This window comes from Erinaceus europaeus, chromosome 1 (genome assembly GCF_950295315.1).
Source record: "Erinaceus europaeus chromosome 1, mEriEur2.1, whole genome shotgun sequence".
Lineage (NCBI taxonomy): Eukaryota > Metazoa > Chordata > Mammalia > Eulipotyphla > Erinaceidae > Erinaceus > Erinaceus europaeus.
Genome location: NC_080162.1, coordinates 179,975,423 through 180,002,578, shown reverse-complemented (window position 1 = coordinate 180,002,578; position 27,156 = coordinate 179,975,423). Strand labels below are relative to the sequence as shown.

General features: G+C 41.7%; 1 protein-coding gene across 2 annotated transcripts; it reads left to right on the top strand.

Annotated features, from left to right (window-relative positions):
• On the top strand, positions 1–26,720 carry LY96 (lymphocyte antigen 96). 2 transcript variants are annotated; one of them, XM_007525795.3, is made up of 5 exons: positions 1,097–1,266; positions 10,892–10,981; positions 20,737–20,865; positions 24,492–24,544; positions 26,590–26,720. In XM_007525795.3, exons 1-5 carry the CDS (start codon positions 1,155–1,157, stop codon positions 26,686–26,688), a joined length of 483 nt encoding a protein of 160 aa, XP_007525857.1. In that variant the 5' UTR covers positions 1,097–1,154; the 3' UTR covers positions 26,689–26,720. The 2 variants fall into 2 exon arrangements, with proteins under 2 accessions (XP_007525858.1, XP_007525857.1); XM_007525796.3 differs by lacking the exon at positions 10,892–10,981 and having other exon boundaries at positions 1–1,266.
• Positions 26,721–27,156: the final 436 nt, after the last annotated feature.

The window sequence follows — 27,156 nt, the reverse complement described above, 5'->3', positions numbered from 1 at the left end:
AGACTTCCCTGGACAGAAAACCCCACCAATGTGTCCTGAAGCTCCACTTCCCAGCAGTCCTGCCCCACTAGGGAAAAAGAGAGCCAGGATGGGAGTATGGATTGACCTTTCAACACCCATATCTAGCGGGGAAGCAATTACAGAAGTTAAAGCTTCCACCTTCTGCACCCCATAAAGATCTTTGTTCCATACTCCCAGAGGGACAAAGAACAGGAAAGCTTCCAACTGAGGGGATGGGATATGGAGTTCTGGGGGTGGGAATTGTATAGAATTGTTCCCCTCTTATCCCACAGTCCTGTCAATCATTATTAAAAAAATAAAATAAAAAAAAGAAAGTAGCTCCCAAATATGTGAAAAGTGTGTAAATATTGTTGACTGTAAACCCCATTGATTTGATCTGGGGCCCATATTCAGCATAGGAACCTATGTAACCTCTGCCATCCCTGTAGGTTGGAACTTGCATTCTGTGGTCATTAGTAGGAATATTCCAAGTTGCACCAATTTCGGGACCCATCTTCCTCAGGTGGCAGAGTGTGTTATCCAACCCCCCTTTGGAGGATGGAACATTTTCTACCATTATTGATCCACATTGAGGGCAAGGTCCTATGGGGGCCCACAAAGGGATCTATTGTGTTGTTCCTGATGGAGATGACCAGTGACAGCAGAGAGAGGGCTCTATTCAAGGTCTAGGCTTGTTGTGTTTGTGTGGGAATCCCAGGACTCCAACTAGGGCCCCAGCAGATGGGGTTCTCTCTACTTTTCTGTCTGAAAGATCTGGCCTAAAGTGGTGAAGCCTTGGTGACAACAACAATAGCAAAACAAGTCCTAGTCTTCAGGCCCACTAACAGAGACTTGCAGACTTGGTTTTCTTAGTACTGACTGGGAAATACCTTCTTTCACTTTTAAAGTCCTGGTCACTCATTTCTACTACATGTTTGAAAAGATTACATTTCAAATAATTTTCTTCCTCTTACTCTGCAGGAAGCACTCAAATATTTAAGGGAAAAAAAAAGTCACACTAAAAGAGGAAACAATTGGGCAGGGACTCTGAATTCAGTCATGTGACTGATGACTAAGTTAAACCTTTTCTACTTACTGAGAAGGAAGACTCCGATGATTAGCTCACACATTTTTAGTTTTGGAGCTATCAAACCATGTTTCCATTTATGATTTTTCCCACTCTGTTTTCTTTTGTATTTACTAAACCTGGGGAACAACAATGGATCTGCAACTCCTCTGATTTGAGTATTTTGTACTCCAACTGTGGTAAGTAAAACAACAACCAGTTACTGAGGAAAAGTTTTACAAGAATGTTACTCTGCTGTTACTGAGGTACTGGAAATGACAGTGTATCACAGCTGCTGCTGCTGACAAAAATAAAAGATATTTCTGTCCTGTGTGAATTTTCTTTATTCTTTACAGACCTCACACATTTTTAGACTTTTTTTACTTGACCTCCAAGTGCTTCAGTTGTTTCCGGTGATAGTTATCTCTTCCTGAAACTCAGTTTCAGATTTGTCTCAGTTTCACAAAACTTGCTGCTTCTGAGCTTTGTGTCTCAACCTCGATACTTACTAGTTTTTGAGGAGGAGGAGGAAGAGTCATAGCTGCCTTTTGGAACTGATAGTTGCTCCAGGCGGTGATTTTTTTATCTTACCTTCCCCTCCCCCCAGCACAGTGTTGAACATATAAGTGGTCCTCTAAAAGTTTCAGGGTATGATTTTTAAGGACTCTTGTAATGATATTCCAAGTTGGGTAGAAGTCCGATTCTGACAGTTGTATGATCTTTAGCTAAGTATGCAGCCTTTCTGCACTCTAGCTTTTTGTTTGTAAAATGAAAGTGATTTGGGGGCGGGGCATTAGTGCCCAGGGCAGAGCATTTACGTTATCATGTCCCACAACTAGGGTTCAAGTCCTCAGACCCCACCTGTAGATAACTCCACAAGTGGTGGAAGAGTGCTGCAGGTGTCTGTCCTTCTCTCTGACTCTTTTTTAAAAATATTTATTTTATTTATTTATTCCCTTTTGTTGCCCTTGTTGTTTTATTGTAGTTATTATTGTTGTTGTCGTTGTTGGATAGGACAGAGAGAAATGGAGAGAGGAGGGGAAGACAGAGAGGAGGAGAGAAAGATAGACACCTGCAGACCTGCTTCACCGCTTGTGAAGCGACTCCCCTGCAGGTGGGGAGCCGGGGTTCGAACCGGGATCCTTATGCCGGTCCTTGTGCTTTGCGGCACCTGCGCTTAACCCGCTGCGCTACAGCCCGACTCCCTCTCTCTGATTCTTATCCTCCACTAAAAAAGAAAGAAAGAAAGATAAAAAGGGGGGGGGGGAAGAAAGTAAATGAAAGAAGGAAGGAAGGAAGGAAACGAAAGAAGAGATTGCTGCTGGGAACAGTGGAGTTGTCTTAAAAGCATGGAGCCTGTGGTCCAGGAGGTGGCGCAGTGGCTAAGGGAATAGACTCCCAAGCATGAGGTCCTGAGTTCAATCCCCGGCAGCACATGTACTAGAGTGATGTCTGGTTCTTTCTCTCTCCTATCATTTCTCATGAATAAATAAATAAAATCTTTAAAAAAAAGCATGGAGCCCTATCAATCAATCAATCAATCAATCAATCAATAAAAATAAAGATGATTTTAGGGACCAGGGAGTGGCACAACTGGTAAAGTACATAAGTTATCATGTGGTAGGACCTAGATTAGAGGACCACCCTCATCCTCCAGCTGCAGAGGGGAAGTTTTGTGGGGTGGTGGGGTGGGGTGGTGATGGTGGGTAGAACAGGTTACAGATGTGTCTCTCCCTCTCCCTCTCTTGCCCCATTGCTCTCTGTTGCTATCATAAAAAGGAAACCATGGCTGCTGGGAGTGGTGGATTCAAGATGCAAGGCAACAAGTATGAGTGGTGACTTTGGTGACCAAAAAAAAAAAAAAAGTGATTTTAATTTTCTTTAATTATCTTTGTTTATTGGATAGAGACAGTCAGAAATTGAGAAGGAAGGAGGTGATAGGGAGAGAGACAGAGGGACGCCTACAGCCCTGCTTCACCACTTGTGAAGCTTTCCACCTGGGGCTCGAACCAGGGTCCTTGTGCATTGTAACATGTGTGCTCAACCATGTGTGCCACTACCTGACCCCCAAAAAGTGATTTTTAAATTAATTAAGTTCCCCCAGAGCACTGCTTAGCTCTGGTTTATGGTGGTGCAAGGGATTGAACCTGGGGCCATGGAGCCTCAAGCATAAGAGTCTCTTTGCAGGGGTTGGGCCATGGCACACCCAGTTAAGTGCACATAGCACTATGTGCAAGAAACACGTTCAAGCCACCACTTCTCACCCGCAGGGAAGTTGCTTCACAAGGTGAAGTAGGTCTGCAGGTGTCTTTATTTCTCTCTCTCTATCTCAATTTCTCTGTCCCATCCAATAAAATGGAACAAAAAAATAAAAATTAAATAGAAAAATTGGCTGCCAGGAGTTGTAGCTTCCTAGTGTTGGCACTGAGCCCCAGCAATAACCCTGGAGGCAAAAAAAAAGTCTCTTTGCATAATCATTATACTATCTTCCCCCACTCCAAAAAATGATTGTAGGAATTATTATTATTTAAAAAAATATTTATTTATTCCCTTTTGTTGCCCTTGTTGTTTTATTGTTGTAGTTACTGATGTTGTCATTGTTAGGTAGGACAGAGAGAAACGGAGAAAGGAGGGGAAGACAGGAGAGATGGATAGATACCTGCAGACCTGCTTCACTGTCTGTGAAGCACTTACTCCTCTGCAGGTGGGGAGCCGGGGACTTGAACCGGGATCCCTTCACTGGTCCTTATGCTTTGTACCACCTGCACTTAACCCGCTGCGCTACCGCCCGACTCCCAGGAATTATTATTATTATTTTAATTTCTTTTAAAAATATTTATTTATTCCCTTTTATTGCCCTTGTTTTATTGTTGTCGTTGTTGTTGGATGGGACAGAGAGAAATGGCGAAAGGAGGGTAAGACAGAGAGGTGGAGAGAAAGACACCTGCAGACCTGCTTCACCACCTGTGAAGCGACTCCCCTGCAGGTGGGGAGCCAGGGGCTTGAACTGGGATTGTTCCAGGAATTATTTTTTACAAGGATTGTTGTGAGGTTAAATTTTTAGTGCACAGCCACATAGTGATGATAATATAGATTATTATAAAATTGTTTTTGAATCAGTCTGTCTCCAATCCAGGAGATGGCCTGGAGCTTAGAAATCTTGATTTACGCAAAGTGCAAGAACCGGCATAAGGAGCTCCCGGCTTCCCACCTGCAGGGGAGTCGCTTCACAAGCGATGAAGCAGGTCTGCAGGTGTCTGTCTTTCTCTCCCCCTCTCAGTCTTCACCTCCTCTCTCCATTTCTCTTGTTCCTATCCAACAACAACAACATCAATAACTACAACAATAAAACAACAAGGGCAACAAAAGGGAATAAATAAATTTTAAAGAAAAAGAAAAAAAGTAGTCTGGATTTACAGACATGAGTTCCCAAATCTGATCCCAGGCATTATATATGCCAGAGTCATTCTCTAATTCTCTTTTTCCCTCTCGTAAATAAATATTATTTTTAATTTTATTGCCACCAGAGGTATTGCTGAGGGTCCATGCTGGCACTACGAACCCACTGCTCCTAATGGCCATTTTTTTCCCATTTTATTTTTCTTGATAGGGCAGAGAGAAATTGAGATGGGAAGGGGAGATAGAGAGGGAGAAAGAGAGACACCTGCAGCACTGCTCCACTTGTAAAGCTTCCTGCAGATGGGGGACAAGGGCTTGAACCTGGGTCCTTGAACATGGTAATGTGTGCACTTAATGATGTGTACCACTATCTAACTATACATACACATACACATTCTTAATTAGCGAGGGCCGGAGAGATAGCACAGTGGCTTATATAATAGTCTTTCATTTTAAATTGATTAAATTAATTAATTATTGGATAGAGACAGAGAGAAATTGAGGGGGAGGGAGAGAGCTAGAGGAGAGAGACAGAGAGATACCTGCAGCCCTGTTTCATTACTCGTGAAGCTTTCCTCCTGCAGGTGGGGACCAGGGGTTTGAACCTGGGTCCTCGTACATTGTAATGTGTGCATTTAACCAGGTCGCCACCACCTGGCCCCCTTTAAAAATTATTTTTATTTTATTTATTTATTTATTATTGGAAGAGGCAGAAATTGAAAGGGGAGGGAGAGAGAAAGAGAAGGAGAGACAGAGAGATACCTGCAGTATAACAGACTTTCATGTCTGAGGCTCCAAGCTCCCCTTGTGAAACAAAATCAGCCATAGCCTAATGCTATTTGGTGGTATCACTGTTTCCTGCACTTGTACCCTCTCTTCTGTAAGTATCTACTATTTTGAAAGCATAGCTTCTGGGCTTGACCACTATGTTGGTTTGGTAGTTTCCAAAACATTGCTCATCATAGATTATCTGATCTTTCCTACCCAATAACAATTATCAGGCAGGCCTAAAGGAACTAAACATTTAGGATTCTCTTGGGAAAAGGGTTTATGATCTGATCAACTGGGGGGGGGGAATTTACAAATATACTTTGAGGTCTGACCAGTTCTGCAATAAGGAAGTCTATTGAATCTCCATGTTTTCAATTTTACTTTATTTTATTTGTTTATTGCCTCCAGGGTTATTATTGTTGGGGCTCAGTGCCTGCACCATGAATCCACTGCTCCTGGAGGCCATTTCTTTCCCCTTTTTGTTGCCCTTGTTGTTGTAGCTTTGTTGTGGTTATTATTGTTGTTGTTGATGTTATTCGTTGTTGGATAGGACAGAGAGAAATGGAGAGAGAAGGGGAAAACAGAGGGGGGAGAGAAAGATAGACACCTGCAGACCTGCGTCACCACTTGTGGAGCGACTCCCCTGCAGCTGGGGCTCAAACCCTGGTCCTTACACCGGTCCTTGCGCTTTGCACCACATGCGCTTAACCTGCTGCGCTACCACCCGACCCCCCACTTTATTTTATTTATTAGTAATTTTTTTTGAATGTGTGTTGACTGTCTTATAAAACACATGCTGGAAGATACTAATAATGTAACTTCATTTCTGGGGAATTAGAGTTAATTGATAAATCTGAGAGTAACATTTAGGTATGTAATTGATCTCAGACTTACGACTTTGCCCTATTTGTGGACTGTGCTGGGTTCACTTTCAATTTCTCCCTGGAATTTCTCCCTCAGGATCAGTTTACACTTCAATGCTCCAGGAAGGTCCTTGTGTACTTGGTCCCACTTCACTGCTTTGGTTCTTCTGTACCGCACAGTGACTGCTCCTTTGTGCTATGTTCCTCTCCCCTCCCCTCCCCTCCCCTCCCCTCCTCTCCCCTTTTCTTTTCTTTTCTTTTCTTTTCTTTTCTTTTCTTTTCTTTTCTTTTCTTTTCTTTCCTTTTCCTTCCAGGGTTATTGCTGGGCCTGGGTGGTACTATGAATCTACCGCTCCTGTGGCTATTTTTTTGACTTTTTGGATATAACTGAGAGAAACTGAGAGGAGAGGGGGAGATAGAGGAGGCAGAGAAAGATAAACATCTGCAGACCCACTTCACCACTTGTGAAGTGATCCCCCCTGCAGGTGGGGAGTCAGGGTTTGAACCAAGATCCTTGCGCAGGTCCTTATGCTTTGCACTATGTGTGCCTAACCTGGTGCATCACTGCTGGGCTCTCCTTTGTGCTGTGTTTCTGATAGCATTTTGATAATACTAGTATGAACTAGCTTCTGAAATACTTTTAAATACGTATTTTATTGGATAGACACGGTTCTTGTGCACCACAATGTGAGTGCTTAACCAAGTGTGCCGATGCCTACCCCTAGCCTGTATAATCTATGAGGGACCCAAGGATTCCCTGTCCAGGACCCCAGGTGATGGGATGGCATGATAGTGGCCAAGAAGGTTATTGTTAAGTGAGCCAGTCTGTTGCCCTTATCCAGCTTTTATAGCGCCTTCTTTATCTGACGGGCTTAGACTCTCTCCCAGTTGTTTAGCTTCTTTTGTTGTATCCAAACAAGCATTAGGTTTATGGGACTTGACCTCAAGTTAGGGAGAGAAGAGACCTAGGATTTTAGTGGGGTCTTACTTAGCCTCATTTTGCATATACTTGTTTGATGATTCTAATAAAAGTTATCATGGGAACATTAATTGTCCTTTACTTGATCTATGGGTTTTCCAGTAGATCTTTTGGCCAGTTGTATAGTATTTTTTCGAAAGCTTATCAAGGGGTAATAATAACACTGATATTCTGTCAGAGGAGATTAAAAGATGGAAGAGGGAGTCGGGCGGTAGCGCAGCGGGTTAAGCGCAGGTGGCGCTAAGCACAAGGACCAGCGGAAGGATCCCTGTTGGAGCCCCCCCCCCCCTGCTCCCCACCTGCAGTGGAGTCACTTCACAGGCGGTGAAGCAGGTCTGCAGGTGTCTGTCTTTCTCTCCCCCTCTCTGTCTTCCCCTCCTCTCTCCATTTCTCTCTGTCCTATTCAACAACGATGACATCAATAATAACTACAACAACAAAACAACAAGGGCAACAAAAGGAATCAATAAATAAAAGATGGAAGAATGTAACTTCTTTCCTTCCTTCCTTTTGTATAGTTAATTGAGTAGAGTGAGGGGGTAGGAGGAGACTCTCTAGGCCTAAATAATAAATATATGAGTGGAGAATTTATGGTGCCTTCCTTAGGCCATTCTACTAGATTGCCAGGCTTCTTAGGTCTGAGTCTAATCATGGGGAACTATTAAATACTTTTACTTTGAGGTATATAATTGTCACTTACTTATGGATACATGTACACATGTACCCAGCATCCTAGGCCCTAGTCTGTATTTGGTATCTGTATCTAGTTTTATTTTTCTACATGTGACTGTCCAGTTGTTCCAACACTGTTTGTTGACGAGTCCTTCTTTGTTCCATTGAATGTTTTTATGCTCTTTTGTCATTTTGTCATATATTAGGTATATATATTGTCATATATATGTATGGGCTTATTTCTGGGTTTTCAATTTTATCCCATTAATCCTGGTGCACCATGCTGTTTTTTTAAAAGATTTTATTTATTTATTCATGAAGAAGATAGGAAGAGGAGGGAAAAAAAGAAGGAGAAGATAGGAGGAGAGATAAAGATAAACAACCAGACATCACTCTGGTACATGTGCTGCCGGGAATTGAGCTCAGGACCTCAAGCTTGAGAAGTCAATGCTTTTTTAAAAAATATTTATTTTATTTATTTATTCCCTTTTGTTGCCCTTGCTGTTTTATTGTTGTAGTTGTTATTGTTGTTGTTATTGATGTTGTTGTTGGATAGGACAAAGAGAAATGGAGAGAGGAGGGGAAGACAGAGAGGGGAGAGAGAGACACCTGCAGACCTGCTTCACCGCCTGTGAAGCTACTCCCCTGCAGGTGGGAAGCCGGGGGGCTCTAATCAGGATCCTTACCATTAACACTTTGTGCCACATGCGCTTAACCCACTACCGCCCTACTCCCTGGAAAGTCAATGCTTTATCCACTGCACCACCTCCCAAACCACAGTAGTACCATGCTTTATTTTTTAAAAAATATTTTATTTATTCATTTTCCCTTTTATTGCCCTTGTTTGTTTTTCATTGTTGTTGTAGTTATTTTTGTTGTTAATGATGTCATCATTGTTGGGTAGGACAGAGAGAAATGGAGAGGGGGGGAAGACAGAGAGGGGGAGAGAAAAACACCTACAGACCTGCTTCACCCCTGTGAAGCAACTCCCCTGCAGGTGGGGAGCTGGGGGATTGAACCGGGATCCTCACTCCGGTCCTTGCACTTCATGCCACATAGTACCATGCTGTTTTCATTATTATTATTTTGTAATATAAACTGAAGTGGAGGAGTGTGATGCATCTATTTTTATTCTTTTTTTCTCAAAAGTGCTTTGACTATTTGTGTGTGTGTGTGTGTGTGGTTTATGGTGATGCAGGGTATTGAACCAAGGATTTCAGAGCCTCAGGCATAAAAATCTCTTTACATAACCATTATGTTATCTACCCCCATCCCATTAAGCTCTCTTTTGCTTTCTTTAGTGACCCAGGAGTTATTCAGAAGTATGTTGTTATCTCTATATTTTGAGGGTATTTATTTTTTTGTGGTTGATTTCTAATCTCACAGCTTAATGGTCAGAGAAATACTTTTTATGATCTCAGTGTTCACATATTTATTAAGACTGTCTTCGTGTCCAGCACATGGTCAATCCCTGAGAATGTTCTATGTGCTATTGAAAAGAACATATATCCTTCTTTTTAATGGGGGGGGGGGGAGATGAATGTTTCTGAATACATTTGTTAAGTTCATTTCATTTATGCTTTCATTTAAGGCCTCTATGTCTTTATTGATATTTTGTCCTCATGATTCATCTCTTGCTGTAAGTGGTGAGTCTGGGTTTGCATTTCCATAGGATATGGAACCTTCCAGACAATTTCTGATTTTTCAGTTTTTTTTTTTTTTGTACCAGAGCACTGCTCAGCTCTGGCTCATGGCGGTGTGGGGGATTGAACCTGGGACTTGAGAGCCTCAGGCATGAAAGTCTCTTTGCATAACCATTATGCTATACCCCTACCCTCTGATTTTTCAGAAAGGGTTTTTTTTTGATGAATTGTTGCTGAATTGCTGTTTGTGGGGAAAAGGAGGACCTTGCGCTTTGTCTTGGTCATCTTACTAGTGTCAGTTCTCTGACACTAGTCAGGGAGGGAACACATTTTAGTCACTCTTAATTTTCTTTCCTTCTTTAACAATAAATAATATAGGGGTGGTGGTGGTGGTGGTGATGAAATAGCTCACTCTAATAGTGTACTGCTTTGCCATGTGTGAGACCCAGGTTCAAATATAGCCTCATTGAATTAAAAGAAGCTTTGGTGCTGTGGTCTCTTTCACGCTCTCCACCTTTTTGTCTTTATCTAAAACAAAACAAAATAAAGTGGGGCCTGTAAAATAGCTTACTTGGATAGTACACATGCTTTGCCATGTGTGCAACCTAGGTTTGAATTTGGCCCCTACTGAATTGGAGGAAGCTTTGATGCTTGATGTTTTTCTCTTCTCTTTCTATTGCTCTGTAGTGGTAGGTTTTGGACCTCAAGAATGATAAGACAAGAACAGAAGGGAGAATTCTAAGCAGAACTTGGACAGGAGTTGATGTACTACACCAAAGTAAAAGACTCTGGCGTGGGGGGGAGGGTTCAGGTCCTGAAACATGATGGCAAAGGAGGACCTAGTGGGGGCTGTATTGTTATGTGGGAATGTTATGCAGGTACAAACTATTATATTTAACTGTGGGGCTGTATTGTTATGTGGGAATGTTATGCAGGTACAAACTATTATATTTTACTGTGGGGCTGTATTGTTATGTGGGAATGTTATGCAGGTACAAACTATTATATTTTACTGTGGGGCTGTATTGTTATGTGGGAATGTTATGCAGGTACAAACTATTATATTTTACTGTGGGGCTGTATTGTTATGTGGGAATGTTATGCAGTACAAACTATTATATTTAACTGTGGACTGTAAACCATTAATCCCCCAATAAAGAAGTAAAAAAAAAAGAATGATAAGAATTGGGGGTGGGTAGATAGCATAATGGTTATGCAAAGAGAATTTCATGCCTACGGCTCCAAAGTCCTAGGTTCAATCTTGAATCCCCTGCACCACCATAAACCAGAGCTGAGCAGTGGTCTGGGGAAAAAAACAAAACAAAACAAAAAACAACTGGTAAGACTTTACAAGTTAAGCTATCTTCTAGGCATTAATTTTTTTTTTAATTTTTATAGCTTTAGTGCTAAAGTCATCTTTGGGGGGTTGAAATTCAGAATATGTCACATTTGGAAATAATTTATAGTAATTTATTTATATTCTCTCTTTACTGTATAGATGATATGGTTTTCCCTATTTCAATTAAAGTTGATCCCTGTTTATCAGTTAAAGGAAGCAAAGGATTTTTGCATCTTTTCTACATTGCAAGTAAGTACAAAATATTGCTTTCTTAGACTAAGTAAAAGAGTGCAAGAAATATTAATTCTAAATGATTCTGTTCCAAATGTTGTTGTATTAATTTTGCATTGCTATGTGTTAAAAAAAATACTGCAATTTTAATGGCTTAAAAATACATTTTTGGCAGCCGGGCAGTAGAGTACTTGCTTGAGTGCATGCCATAATGCACAGGGACCTGGGTTTGAGCCTCTGGTCCCCACCAGCAGGGGGAAAGCTTCACAAGTTGTGGAACAGGGTTGCAGGTATCTCTGCCTCTCTATCACCCCCTTCCCTCTCAATTTCTGGCTGTCCCTATCCAATAAGTAAGTAAAAAAAAAAAATTAAAAAATACATTTATGTGGTCTGGGAGATGGCTCAGTGGATAAAACACTGGACTCTCAAACATGTGGTCCCAAGGTCAATCCCTAGAAGCACATGAACCAGAATGATGTCTGGTCTTCTTCTCTTTACCTATCATTTTATTTTATTTATTAATGAGAGAGATAAGGAGGGAGGGAGAGAGAGAAGGAAACAGAGAGAGAGAAAGAGAGAGGGAAACAGAGAGAGAGAGAGAACCAGAGATCACTCTAGTATATGTGCTGAATAACGTCAACAGTCAACAACTATATCAATTTATGTACTTTCAGAAGAAATCCAGCAGCCCAGGAAGTGATATAGTAGCTAGAGTATTATCCAAATCTCAGTTTCTTGCTACACAGTCTTTTAAATGTGACTTTTTGCTTTATCAAAGCAGGCAAGGGGGAAGAGTATAGTTAACAAGATAGAATTTATAATACTGTGTGGCTGAGTCATATCAGTGCCACTATTACCTTTGCCATGTTCAGTTAAGAGTCACTAGGCTATATCAAACTCATGGGGGAAAAGATAGTATACTGGTCTAGGGATAGAAAAGAAAAAGAACTTGCAACTTCTAATAGTCTCATAGGTGTATCTTTTGTCAATTACCAGCTGTTACCTGATAAGTAGAGTAGGTTTTCTGTTAGTCATATATCTATGCATGAGCAAAACAAGACTTTCTGCATGACCATGGCTGATTTTTGTAGAAAAAAATAATGGGAAAAGGAAGACATTTTTATTTTGTTTTGGTTTGGGTTGTGTCTTGTTTTTCCTTTCTATGGTTTTGTCATTTGGTTGGTCAAAACTGAACTGGGTGGTGATGATAACACTGGGCAGGGTTTGTGTCTGAAAGCACACAACTGTTATCCTCTCCTATAAGTTAGCTTTGCTGCATATGAAGGTGTGGGGATTGAACCTAGGACCTAGGGGCAGTGGTAGAAGAAAAGAAAAGAAGAGAAGAGAAAAGAAAAGGAAAGAAAAGACAACTTAGTTCTGGAAGGATGTTGTGAATGCACTGGGATTGGGGACCCAGCACACAATGGTAGAAGGGTATTTATTTATTTATTTATTTATGAAAGGAGACATTAACAAAACTGTAGGATAGGAGGGGTACAACTCCACACAATTCCCACCACCCGGTCTCCATATCCCATCCCCTCCCTGGTAGCTTTCCCATTCTCTATCCCTCTGGGAGCATGGACCCAGGGTCATTGTGGGTTGCAGAAGGTAGAAGGTCTGGCTTCTGTAATTGCTTCCCTGCTGAACATGGGCATTGACTGGTCTATCCATACTCCCAGCCTGCCTCTCTCATTCTCTAGTAGGGTGGGTCTTTGGGGAAGCAGAGCTCCAGGACACATTGGTAGGGTTGTCAGTCCAGGGAAGTCTAGTCGGCATCATGCTGGCATCTGGAACCTGGTGGCTGAAAAGAGTTAACATACAAAGCCAAACAAACTGTTCGACAATCATGGACCTAAAGGCTGGAATAGTGCGGATGAAGTGTTGTGGGGGTACTCTCTGCAGACTTTTGTGTGTACTTCTGCTTCAGGTATATATTTCCCCTGGTTTATGGACACGTGTGAACATATGCTCTATCTCAGGGGATCTGGTCTATATCTAGGTTTGGGGACTTTATTGGGGAGTGAACCACCTGAGATGAAATTAGAGTGTACTATGAAAGGAAAGGTCTCACCCGAGTGATGAAACTGAAGGGTTGTCATTCCACACGTGAAGTCTCTGGACACAGTCTGAAGTGAAGCATGTTGAGGTGGCAGTCGTTGCGTCGATTAGGTTGTGATCGGTGGATGTAATATTATTTGATATGAATTGAGAGAGGCATGGAGGAAAGTGGGCCCCACCCTAAGGTTCCAGAACTGGGGGAAATATAGGCTCTATTATGGAGATGTGAGGTTCCTGCTGTCTTAGGGTTCAAGAAGACAATGGATAGTTATTGTTATCATCACATTATTTGGTAATTGGGTTAACTTTGAAAAGTCCCTTTGTTAGGGTTTGCTGTATAATACCCAGCATCTTGTATATAGTGGTGCCACCGGTTGCTTCTGCTCTCCCTGGTCTAGTCTTTTGAAAGAGTCAACATATCAAAACTCAGCCTATGTATTAAAAAGACTCAGTCTGTGTTTTAAAAAGCTATAGACATATGATCATTTTTTTCCCTCTCATATTAATTGAATAGTGGTTTATATGACTACACTTTAATAGGAGTGTACATAAACACCATTCCCATCACCAAAAGACTGTGTCCCATCCCATCCACCCCCTCGCCGGCCCCCACCGCCTGGGAAGCTGAATGTCCTCCCTCCCCCTCACCACAGGGTTTTTACTTTGTTGCCCTACTCTGGTAGAAGGACATTTAAGTTGGTGGTGGGAGTGGTATACAGACATCTATCATGAGAAGATAGGAATTTGTACTCACTGTGACAATGTCTATTATGTTTCCCAATAAAGGCATCTGGAAAAATTATGTAGTCCCTCCAGTAGAGAAATAATAAGAACTAAAGAAAAGTTAGACAGCAAAAGCTTTGTGTAATCGAGAATAACAAAACGCCACAAAAACTTAGTTAAGAGAGGAGTCAGGATGGTGGCTGACTAGCAAGTCCTGCCATCTTTTCCTGACACTCTAACAACAAAAACTATAACATAGAAAAATTAGCATAGAAACAAGCTTGGAGTTCAGATAAACTAAAGACAAAAAACCAAAAGCCCAGAATCCAGGTAGTGAGGACAGAAAGACTTTCACATTAAAGGTAGAGGTCTGGGCTAGTGGGGGTGATGGTGGTTGGGGGGAAGGGATAGCATAATGGTTATGGAAATGGATTTCTTACCTGAGGTACTTAGCTCCTAGGTTCAAGCACCACCAGAAGCCAGAGCTGAGCTGTGCTCTGATTAAAATAAAATAAAATACAAGTAAAGATCTGCTTCCTACTTGGTTCCATACCACTCTGACACTATGTTTCTTTTCTTTTTTCTTTTTTTATTGTTGTAGTTATTGTTGTTGTTATTGATGTCTTCATTGTTGGATAGGACAGAGAGAAATGGAGAGAGGAGGGGAAGACAGAGAGGGGAGAGAAAGATAGACACCTGCAGACCTGCTTCACCACCTGTGAAGTGACTCCCCTGCAGGTGGGGAGCCAGGGGCTTGAACTGGGGTTCTTATGCTGGCCCTTTTGCTTCACTCCACGTGCACTTAACCCTCTGTGCTACCACCCGACCCCCCTCTTTTCTTTTCTTTCCAGAGTACTACTCAGCTCTGGTTTGTGGTGGTGTCGGGGATTGAACCTGGGGCTTTGGAGCCTCAGATATGAGAGTCTTTTTGCATAACCATTATGCTATCTAATCCTGCCATCTGCCATTACATTTCTTTTTTTTTTTTTTTTTATTTAAGAAAGGATTAATTAACAAAACCATAGGGTAGGAGGGGTGCAACTCCACACAATTCCCACCACCCAATCTCCATAACCCACCCCCTCCCCTGATAGCTTTCCCATTCTCTATCCCTCCGGGAGCATGGACCCAGGGTCATTGTAGGTTGTAGAAGGTGGAAGGTCTGGCTTCTGTAATTGCTTCCCCGCTGAACAGGGCATTGACTGGTCGGTCCATACTCCCAGTCTGCCTCTCTCTTTCCCTAGTAGGGTGGGTCTCTGGGGAAGCGGAGCTCCAGGACACATTGGTGGGGTCTTCAGTCCAGGAAAGCCTGGCTGGCATCCTGATGACATCTGGAACCTGGTGACTGAAAAGAGAGTTAACATACAAAGCCAAACAAATTGTTGAGCAATCATGGACCCAAAGCTTGGAATAGTGGAGAGGAAGTGTTAGGGGGATACTCACTGCATACTCTAGTGTACTTCTGCTTTCAGGTATATATTTTGCAGTAGTTTATGGATACGTGTGAACATATGCTCTCTCTCACAGAAACTGGTGTATATCTAGGTTTTGGGACTTTGTTAGAAAGTGAACCACCTGAGATGGAATTAAAGTATACTATGAAAGGAAAGGTGTCACCCAAGTAATGAAGCTGAAGGGTTGTCATTCCACACCTGAAGTCTCTGGACACAGTCTGAAGTGAAGCATGTTGAGGTGGCCATCATTGTGTTGATTAGGTTGTGATCGGCAGATGCAATATTATTTGATACGGATTGGGAGAGGCATACGGGAAAGTGGGCCCTATCCAAGGGTTCCAGGACTGGGGGAAGTAGAGGCTCTATAGTGGAGATGTGAGGTTCCTGCTGTCTTAGGGTTCCAAAAGACAATGGATAGTTAATGTTATCATCACATTATTTGGTAATTGGGTTAACTTTGAAAAGTCCTTTTGTTATGGTTTGCTGTACAGTACCCAGTATCTTGTATATAGCTGTGTTATTGGTTGCTTCTGATCTACTTGGTCTAGGCTTTTGAGAGAGTCTGCATTTCAATTACACAGCTTATATATTAAAAAGATTCAGTCTGTGTTTTAAAAACTTCAAGACATACAATTAATTTTCCCCCTCACATTAATTAACTAGTGATTTATATGACTACATTTTACTAGGAGTGTACATAAACACCATTCCCACCACCAAAAGACTGTGACCCATCCCTCCCACCCACTCCCACCCCCCACTGGCCCAGGAAGCATGTCTACCCCTTACCACAGGGTTTTTACTTTGGTGCCCTACTGCCACTACATTTCTTGTGTATCAATCCACCACTCTCTGGTCTGCTAAATCCTTCAAGTGGAACCTCACTTAGTCCATTTTTTATACATATATATATACATATACATATATGCTGGGATAGCCTGAGGGTACTTCTTCCCGAGCTAGTGCTCTCTGGCTTGGAGAGAACTCAACTGGAGCCGATCTAGGCTGCTGCGTGGGAGAGGGATCAGGAACTCGTGCCGCACTAACTTCCGCAGGAGATACACTCTGGAACTCTCAGAGCCGGAAAGCAATTTCCAAGTGTCTTTAATCAGAAGAGCTGCTGTTTTTATACTCTCCAAGTAGGGTGGAAACAGGATGTGAAATAGAGAGGGTGGAGAGAAAAGTGACTGGTGAAAATCAGAGTGTGACAAGGAGGGGGCGGAACAGGCGAGAATCCTATCACTGAACCACCAATGCCCTGGAGGGAGTGCTTTATGTAAATGTAAAAGTGATTTATGTAAATAGACCAAAGCTTTGAATGGGATCAGTAAATCCCTATATAAGCATATGGTTAAGCAGAAGCCAGGGGGAGGTGGCATACTACCCAACACATATACATATACATATACATATACATATACATATACATATACATATACATATACATATACATATACATATACATATACATATACATATACATATACATTTTGCCTCCAGGGTTATCGTTGGGGCTCAGTGCCTGTGCTATGAATCCACTGCTCCTGGAGGCCGTTTTTCCCATTTTTCCCATTTTGTTGCCCTTGTTGTCACCCTTGTTGTTGTTATTATTATTGTTGTTACTATTGCTGTTGTTGTTGCCGGATAGGACAGAGAGAAATGGAGAGAGGAGGGGAAGACAGAGATGGGGAGAGAAAGACAGACACCTGCAGACCACATGTGAAGCGACTTCCCTGCAGGTGGGGAGCCGGGGGCTCGAAGTGGGATCCTTATGCCAGTCTTAGTGCTTCACACCATGAAACATAATATATTTTATATTTTATTTATTTATTTATTTTTGCCAGCTCTGGCTTATGGTGGTGCGGGGGATTGAACCTGGGACTTCAAAGCCACAGGCAGGAGAGTCTCCTTACATAACCATTATGCTATCTCCCCCATCCACTTAGTCCATTTTCCTTGTACTTACCATGACCACAGTGATGTTCAAGAGCAAGAAGCACCCCCAGGTGTCAACTGCTGAGATGCCCAAGCAGAGTTTCCTTTCATGGAATCACTGCAGTCTGTAATCAAGCTGTGTTGTATGCAGAAAAAAAATAAGTTGTTTTATCCTGCATTGTCATTGAATAGCACACGCGCGTGCGCGCGCACACACACACACACACACACACACACACATCACAGCAGCAAAGTTTCCTCTAATGCACTTGGGTTTGGGCTTGAACTTGGGTCTCTGATATAGTAAAGCAGTGCACTAGCCAAAGCAAGTGAGTACAATGGTTTAACTTCTTTATTATTATTGTCACCAGGGTTGTTTCTGGGGCTTGGTGCCTGTACAATGAATCCAGTGCTCCCAAGAGCCATTCCACCCCTCTAATCCTATTTTTCCCCATTTATTTGATAGGACAGATATATTGAGATAGTGCCTGCACTATGAATCCACTGCTCCTGGAGGCCATTTCTCCCATTTTGTTGCTCTTGTTGTTGCCCTTATTGTTATTATAGCTGTTGTTGTTGGATAGGACAGAGAGAAATTGAGAGAAGAGGGGAAGACAGAGAGGGGGAGAGAAAGATAGACACCTGCATGTGTGTTTAACCTGGTGCACTACCGCCTGGCCCACCTTTTTAAAAATTAAAAAAAAAAAATCTTTACTGGATAGAGACAGCCAGAAATCATGAGGGAAGGTGGTGATAGGGAGACAGAGAGACACCTGAGCACTGCTTCACCACTCACAAAGCTTTTCCCCTGTAGGTGGGGACTGGTGGCTCGAACCTGGGTTATGCACTGTAGGGTGTGCATTCAACCAGGTATGCCACCATTGCCTCTTCAACACCTGTCATTTCTAGGTTTGTTGATGTAAGCCATTCTCTCAGTAAGCCATTGTATCTCAGTGTAGTTTTAATTTGCATTTCTCTAATGATAAGTGAAGTGAAGCATTTCTTCATGTGTCTGTGGGCCATGTCTACCTCTTCTTTAGAAAATGGTCTGTTTAGTTCTTTGGTCCAGTTTTTTTTTTTGACCTTTTTTTTTTTAGTTTATTTCTTTATTGGGGAATTAATGTTTTACATTCAACAGTAAATACAATAGTTTGTACATGAATAACATTCCCCAGTTTCCCATTTGACAATACAACCCCCACTATGTCATCTATCATCCTTCATGGACCTGTATTCTCCCCACCCACCCACCCACCCACACCAGAGTTTTTTACTTTGGTGAAATATGCCAATTCCATTTCAGGTTCTACTTGTGTTTTCTTTTCTGATCTTGTTTTTCAACTTCTGCCTGAGAGTGAGATCATCCCATAGTCTTCCTTCTGTTTCTGACTTATTTCACTTAACCTGAATTTTTCAAGGTCCATCCAAGATCGGCTGAAAATGGTGAAGTCCCCATTTTTTATAGCTGAGTAGTATTCCATTGTGTATATATACCACAACTTGCTCAGCCACTCATCTGTTGTTGGACACCTGGGTTGCTTCCAGGTTTTGGCTATTACAAATTGTGCTGCCAAGAACATATGTGTACACAGATCTTTTTGGATGGATGTGTTGGGTTCCTTAGGATATATCCCCAGGAGAGGAATTGCAAGGTCATAGGGTAGGTCCATTTCTAGCCTTCTGAGAGTTCTCCAGACTGTTCTCCACAGAGGTTGGACCAATTCCCACCAGCAGTGCAGGAGGGTTCCTTTGACCCTACAATCTCTCCAGCATTTGCTGCTGTTACTTTTTGTGATGTCTGACATTCTCACAGGAGTGAAGTGGTATCTCATTGTTGTCTTTATTTGCATTTCTCTGACAATCAGAGACTTGGAGCATTTTTTCATGTGTTTCTCGACCTTTTGGATCTCTTCTGCGGTGAATATTCTGTCCAAGTCCCCAGTTTTTTTTAAATGTATATCTATATCTATCTATCTATCTATCTATCTATCTATCTATCTATCTATCTATATCACAGCTTTCTTAGTCTCTCATCTGTTGCTGGACACCTAGGTTGCTTCCAGGTTTTGGCTACTGCAAATTGTGCTTCTATTAACATAGGTAATAGCATAGGTTGGATGGGTGCATTTTGTTCCTTAGGATATATTCCAAGGAGAGGAATTATTATAGGGTAGGTCTATTTATAGCCTTCTGAGAGTTCTTAAGACTGCTTTTCACAGAGGTTAGATGAATTTACATTTATGCCAACAGTGTAGGATGGTTTCTTTGCCCCCACAACTTAAAATTATTTTTTATTGCCACCAAGGATATCGCTGGGGCTCAGATGATTGCACTGCTCCAGATGACCATTCCCACTACCCTTTGTAAAAATTTATTTTACCTTTTTCATAGAGACAGAGAAGAATTAAGAGGGAGATAGAGATAGAGATACCCCAGTGAGGCCTATGTTCAAATCCCAACAGCACACTGAGGTGTCATGGCAGAGGAGGAAGCTCCAGTGCTATGGTGTCTTGCCCTCTCTGACTTTCTGTCTCTCTATCTAAAGAACAGAACAGAACAGAACAAAACAAAACAAAATATAAACAAACAAAAACTATCCCAAAGCAGTGAAATCATGCATTCGCAAGACCCTTGCAAGGCAAAAAAGACACTAGTTCAAATTTTTTAAATTTATAAACTGGAAATATTGACATGACTATAGGATAATAGGGGTATGTTTCCACACAATCCCCATCCCCAGAATCCCACATCCCCTCCCCTACCCTGGTAGCTTCCCTATTCTTTATCCCTCTGGGAGTATGGATCCAGGATCATTATGGGGTGCAGAAGGTGTTAGGTCTGGCTTCTGTAATTGCTTCTCCACTGAACATGGGCGTTGGCAAGTCCATTTATACCCCCAGCCTGTCTCTACCTTCCCTAGTGGGGCAGGGCTCTGGGGAAGCGGGGCTCCAGGACATATGGTGGGGTCCTCTGCCCAAGTAATCTTTCGTTTAACTCCTCAAAGTGAACATGAGCTGATTACTGTCAATTCAAGTGACCCAGGTTTTTTTTAAATATTAATTTATTCCCTTTTGTTGCCCTTGTTGTTTCATTGTTGTAGTTATTATTGATGTCATCATTGTTGGATAGGACAGAAAGAAATAGAGAGAGGAGGGGAAGACAGAAAGGAGGAGAGAAAGACAGACACCTGCCCATCTGGTCACCGCTCGTGAAGAGACTCCCCTGCAGGTGGGGAGCCAGGACTCGAACCCGGATCCTTCCTCTGGTCCTTGCGCTTTGCACCTCCTGTGCTTTGCACATCCTGCACTTAACTCGCTGCGCTACCGCCTGACTCCCGTGACCCAGGTTTAAGCCCCTGTTCTCCACTTCCAGAGGGGAAACTATACCAGTGGTGAATAGATACTGCGTATATCTCTCTCTCCATCATAATCTTCTCTTCTCCTCTCAATTTCTTTCTGTCCTATTAAAATTAATAAATAAATATAAAAAAGGAAAATAATAATTTTGCAAAAACACAGGGTCTGTTTTAAGCATACAATAAATGTTACTTGCTATTTAAAAATGTCTTATTTGAGGAGTAATGAGACTTTTCTTTTTAAGGAAGAGACATTAAACAATTATATTTCAATCTTCATTTATCTATTAAATCCTTGGATTTTCCAAAGCGAAGAGAAGTAATTTGCCGAGGATCTGATGATGATTATTCTTTTTGCAAAGCTGTGAAGGGAGGTAAGATCTTAATACTATCAAACAAAATGTAAAACTTGGTGATAATTTTATAAAATTAACTACATTGAAAATATAAAGGTCCTTTTCTGGAAATAATTTTTTCATATATATATATATTTACTTTTCACAGCTAGAACATTTTACAATTGTTATTAAAGATCATGACTAGAGATCTGAGAGGTGGTACAGTGAATGGAAGAAGGCCCAAATAAATAAATCCTTTGCACATGCATGAGTGTGAATAGATGTTTATATGCAGATATAATGTTTATTTTCTATTAAGGAGTGTTTTTGGCCAGTTATGAAAACAACAATCATTATAGTTTAGTATTTGATTAGTTGCATACTTAAAAAAAATTTGACTAGTTCTGCTTTTATTAGAGATTAACTTTTGGGGGGCCAGGTGGTGGGCAGGGACCCAGGTTCAAGTCCCTGGTCCCCACCAGCAGGGGGAAAGCTTCACCAGTGGTGAAGCAGGGCTGCAGGTGTCTCTCTGTCTCTTTCTCTCCCTATCTCCCCCACCTTTCTCCATTTCTCCCTGTCTCTATAAAATAGTAAATAAATAAATAACAAAAAGATTAATTTTTTAAAAAATCTTGGCTGGAGGGATAGTATAATGGTTATACAAAAGATTTTCATGCCTGAAGCATCAAGGGTCCCAGATTCAATTCCCAGCACAACTATAAGCCAAAGCATAGACGTGCATTGGCAAAACAAAAACAACCAAAACAGAATCCCACCTTTCTAACCTTAGTCTTTAAGTTTATTTTGTTGTTGTTGTTGGACTAGGTCAGTACCGTGTGGCTTTTCCTGCACTGCTGACTTGGTGCTTCATAGCTGCTGCAGGGTGAGCCTGATGAATGTGCATTGTGCCAGTGACTAAATACTTGCTTAGACTTCTCAGTGGTGGGACTGAAGTCAGCTTTGCTATCCTGGCTGTCTTCCAAAAATTGTCTCCACCTTTAAGAAGATTCTTCTCTATTATGTACCCAACTAAGAAGGAGCACCATTTCTGAAAGCGACAGTTAAATGGGAACATATATAATTTAGGATGAAGTCTATTAGCACTAGATTGTTAATTATTCATTCATTATTGTGACAAGTGGGTCTTAAAAGTTTGTATACTTTTGGGATGAGATATAAGCTGATGCACAGAAAGGCTTGGGGTGGGGTGACAGAGGGAGGTGCAGGAGAATTGAAGCATGGGTATAGTACTCACTATTTTTCTTTCTTTCTTTCTCTCTCTCTCTCTCTTTTTTTTTTTTTTTGCCTCCAGGGTTATTGCTGGGGCTCAGTGCCTGCACCATGAATCCACTGCTCCTGGAGGCTACTTTTTTCCCTTTTATTGCCCTTGTTGATATTGTTGTTGTTATTAATATTGTTGTTACAGCTGTTGTTGTTGGATAGGATAAAGAGGAATCGACAAAGGAGGGGAAGACAGAGGGGAGAAGAGAAAGATAGACACTTGCAGACCTTCTTCACCACTTGTGAAGCAACCCCCTTGCAGGTGGGGAGCCAGGGGCTTGGACCAAGATTCTTATGCTGTCCTTGCACTTCACACCATGTGCGCTTAACCCGTTGCGCTACTGCTCACCCCCTAAGACTCACTATTTTTCCATTACTTATTTAAAAATAGTTAAAAAAATATTTTATTTATTATTATTTTATTGGCTAGAGGTAGAAATTGAAGGGGCTGGGCAGTAGCACACTGTGTTGAGAACACATAATAGGAAGTGCAAGGACTGGAGCAAGGATCTGGGTTTGAGCCACTGGCTTCCCACCTGCGGGGGGGAGGGGTTGCTTAGCAAGCGATGAAGCAGGTGTGAAGGTGTCTCCCTTTCTCTCTCCTTTATCTACCCTTTCTCTCTGTCCTATCTAATAAAACAGAAAAAAAAAAAAGGCTGTCAGGAGCAGTGTATTGGTAGTGCAGGCACTGAGCTACAGCGATAACCCTGGAGGCAAAAAAAAAAAAGATAGAAATTGGTCTAGCTGGTCTGCAGGTGTCTGTCTTTCTCTCCCCCATCTCTGTCTTCCCCTCCTCTCTCCATTTCTTTCTGTCCTATCCAACAACAACAACAATAATAACTACAACAATAAAACAACAAGGGCAATAAATGGGAATAAATAAATAAATAAATATAAAAAAAAAATAAATTGAGAGGGAGGGGTCGGGTGGTTGCAGCAGTGGGTTAAGCGCATGTGGCGCAAAGTGCAAGGCCCGGCGTAAGGATCCCGGTTCGAGCTCCTGGCTTACCACCTGCAGGAAAGTGAAGCAGGTCTGCAGGTGTCTGTCTTTCTTTTCCCCTTTCTGTCTTCCCTCCTTTCTCCATTTCTCTGTCCTATCCAACAATGAACAACATCAACAATGGCAATAATAATAACCACAACGAGGCTACAACAACAAGGGCAACAAAAGGGGGAAAAATGGCCTCCAGGAGCGGTGGATTCATGGTGCAGGCACCGAGCCCAGCAATGACCCTGGAGGAAAAAAAAAAAAAAGAAATTGAGAGGGAGCAAGAGAGACACCAGTAACCCTGCTTCACCACTCACAAAGTTTGCCCCCTGCAGGTGGGCGAGGACTGGTGGGGTTTTGAAACTGTGTTCTTGAGCATGGTGATATGTGCACTCAACCAGGTGCACTACTACCTGGCCCACTATTCCTTCCATCCTCCCTCCCTCCCTCCCTCCCTCCCTTCCTCCCTTCCTCCCTTCCTCCCTCCCTCCCTTCCTTCCTTCCTTCTTTCCTTCCTTCCTTCCTTCCTTCCTTCCTTCCTTCCTTCCTTCCTTCCTTCCTTCCTTCCTTCCTTCCTTCTTCCCTCCCTCCCTCCCTCCCTCCCTCCTTGCTTTCTTTCTGTTTTTTTTTTTTTTTCTGTCTCCAGGGTTATTGCTAAGGCTTGGTGCAGGCATGCCGTGGATTTTTTCCCACTTTATTGGATAGGACAGAGAGAAATTGAGAGCAGAGGGGGAGATAGAGAGGGAGCAAGAACACAGGCGCCTGCCTGTAGACTTGATTAGCTGTTTGTGAAGTGTTCCTCTTGCAGGTGGGGAGTGGGGGCTCAAACTGGGATCCTTGCCCAGATCCTTGTGCTTAGTACTGTTCACACTTAACTGGGTACTCCACTGCCTGGCTCCCTATTTCCTATGAAAAAATATTTTTTTCTTTCAATTCTGTTAGATAGAACAGATAGAAATTGAGAGGGCAGGGGGAAGATAGAGAGAGATAGACACATGCAGACCTACTTCATGAGCAGTGATATGTCACTCCTGCAGGTGGGGAGAAAGGGATGGAAACCCAGTCTGTGCACTTAGTAAGGTGTGCACTCTACCAGATGGGCCACAGCCCCCCCCCCTTAAAAAAGATTTATTTATTTTCATGAGAGAGACCAGAACACTGCTCAGCTCTGGCATGTGGTGGTGCTGGGGACTGAACCTGTAATCTCTGAGATTTCAGGCAAGCAAGTTTGGTGTACTACCACTGAAATATTTCTCTGACAACCAATTCATTCTTTTTCTACAGTTTTGTTTGGCATAACTTCTGCTGGTATTGTATAGTAAAAGTATAAAAGATGAACTTCACTCTACAAAAAAAATCACCAAATGATAACTGTACTTGTGTTTTGTTCCAGAGACTGTGAATACAACAATATCGTTTTCCTATGATCAAATACGATTTCCTAAGGTACTGTTGGAGTTGTTTTGTACTTTCTTAACCCTTTGCCCTAACAAGTCAGTAAAGAACCTGAGACAAGAGATTAAGAATTTCTAAAAATAGTGATTTACTATTAAGATATTTATATTTTTTCCAACTTTATTTTGGGCATTTTGCTATTTCTTCTATGTGTAGAAAATGAAATTATGGAAAAGTCATAGAAAAGTCTTTTTCGGGGGGCCAGGTGGTGGCGCACCTGGCTGAGCGCACATGTTATAGTACACAAGGATCCAGGTTCAGTCCCCTGGTCCCCACCTGTAGGGGGAAGGCTTCACAAGTGGTGAAGCAGGGCTACAGGTGTCTCTCTGTCTCTCTCCCTCTCTATCATCCCCTTCCCTCTCAATTTCTACCTGTCTCTATCCAATAAATAAATAAAGATGATTAAAAAAAAAATCTTTTTCGTCTACGGCCGTACCACCCTGAACACGCTGGATCTGTCTGATCTCTGAAGCTAAGCAGGGTCAGGCCTGGTTAGTACTTGGATGAGAGAAAAGTCTTTTTCACTGAATTTTCCTCCCTAACATGCATGGTTACAATAAGAAGGTTCAGTATTATCATGTTGACTGATCTTTGGGTAAAAGTACTATATCACTCCTGTGCATAACTCCGTAACTAACTGCCTTTGTGAATAATAACATTGTAATTTTAGATTATTTATTTATTTATTTTCTTTTTAAAAATTTCTTTATTGGGGAATTGATGTTTTACATTTAACATTAAGTAATTTTAGATTTTTTTTTTTTTTAACCAGAGCATTATGTTGGTGTGGGGGATTGAACCTGGGACTTTGGAGCCTCAGGCATGATAGTCTGTTTGCATAACCATTATGCTATCTGCCCTAGATATTTGTATTAGATTCCTAGTAATGAAGTTTGGTGACAGTTATAAAATAAACTTTTTCAAAGGTTTTACAAATGAGAGAGAGAACAGAGAGAGAGAGAGAGATAGAGAGAGAGAGAGAGAGAGATTGAGAGAGAGAGAGAGAACATCAGTCACTCTGGCACATACAATGTTGGGGACTGAATTTGAGACCTCATACTTGGAAGTGTGGTATTCCAGCCATTGTATCACTCCCTAGGTTTCTTAAATAAAATTTAGTTACGTATATTCTTTAGTTGTTTTATTACAAATGATATCTAGGTTTTGAAAAACTTATAGGTTAGAGGCCTGGGCAGTAGGCCACATATCTGAGTACACATTATGGTGCAGGAGGGGTTTGAGTACCTGCTTCCCACTTGTAGGGGGGAAGGCTTCACAAGAAGTAACACAGGGCTACAGGTGTCTCTATTTCCTCTTTATCTCTCTTTTTTTTTTTTTTTTAGGATGATATCCTTTCTTTTAAATTATTTTCCCCTTATTTAATTATTGCTGGGGCTTGGTGCCTACACTACAAATCCACTGCTCCTGGGGGTCATTTTTGATTGCCCTTGCTATTTTTATTACTGTTGGATAAGACAGAGAGAAATGAGAGAGAAAGATAAACACCTGCAGACCTTCTTCACCGCTTGTGAAGCTTGTGAAACAACCCCCCTGCAGGTGGGAAGCCGATGGCAAAGTGCAAGGACAGGCATAAGGATTCTGGTTCAAGCCCCCAGCTCCCCACTTGCAGGGGAATCGCTTCAGAGGCGGTGAAGCAGGTCTGCAGGTGTCTATCTTTCTCTCCCCCTCTCTGTCTTCCCCTCCTCTCTCCATTTCTCTCTGTCCTGTCTAACAATGATGACATTAATAGCAACAATAATAACTACAACAACAATAAAAAAGGGCAACAAAAGGAAAATAAATAAATATAAAAAATTAAATAAAAAAATAAATATAAAAAAAAAAGACTTATGACTCAGAAGTAGGTAAGACAGGTAATGATTATGCAAAGAGACTCCCAGGAGTGAGGCTCCAAACTTCTAAATTCAGTCCCCTATACCATCATAAGCCAGAGCTGAGCAGTGCTCTGGTAAAAACAAAAGAAAACAGGAGCAGTAAATATTTTATATCATATCACTTGTATTTTTTTATTCTAGGGAACATACAGATTTATTGCAGAAGCTGTCACAGGAAGTACTGAAGAAACACTTTTTTGTTTGAATTTTACCCTCATACATCACCCTGACTCCAATTAGAATAAATTGAAGATATTTTTATTTTTACAAGATTTAATTCTTCGGTTATTTTAATTTTGGTTGTCGTTTATTAATTTTTAAGGGCGATCACAAGAACTATTAAGACTGGGTGTCCTGTACAACATACTTATTCATAGTACAGAAGGTTGGAGGTATGAGGTTAAAGCCCTGGTGGAGCTGGTGTCTTCTGTGGTTTCTCTCCTTGGATTGTAGATGGCTTTCTTTCCTTTACTTCCTCACAAGATCTTTGTTATGTGGATGTCTATAACCTAATCTCCTACTACTACAAGTGCCCCCATTACATTGATTTTTTTTCCCTCAGTGTTATTGCTGGGGCTTGGTGCCAGCACTTTGACCTTTATGTCTTTTATGTGGTCTAGACTAGAGAAGTTTTCATCTGTTATGTCCTATAGAATGCTTTCTTCTCCTCCCTCTCTTTCTTCCTCTGGTAGGCCTATAATGCATAAG

Excerpts from the sequence above, each read along its gene's own strand:
- LY96 (XM_007525795.3), top strand. The coding sequence starts at position 1,155 with ATGTTTCCATTTATGATTTTTCCCACTCTGTTTTCTTTTGTATTTACT. Across the intron at positions 1,267-10,891 it reads TATTTTGTACTCCAACTGTG|ATGATATGGTTTTCCCTATT; the intron begins GTAAGTAAAACA and ends TTTACTGTATAG. Across the intron at positions 20,866-24,491 it reads TTGCAAAGCTGTGAAGGGAG|AGACTGTGAATACAACAATA; the intron begins GTAAGATCTTAA and ends GTTTTGTTCCAG.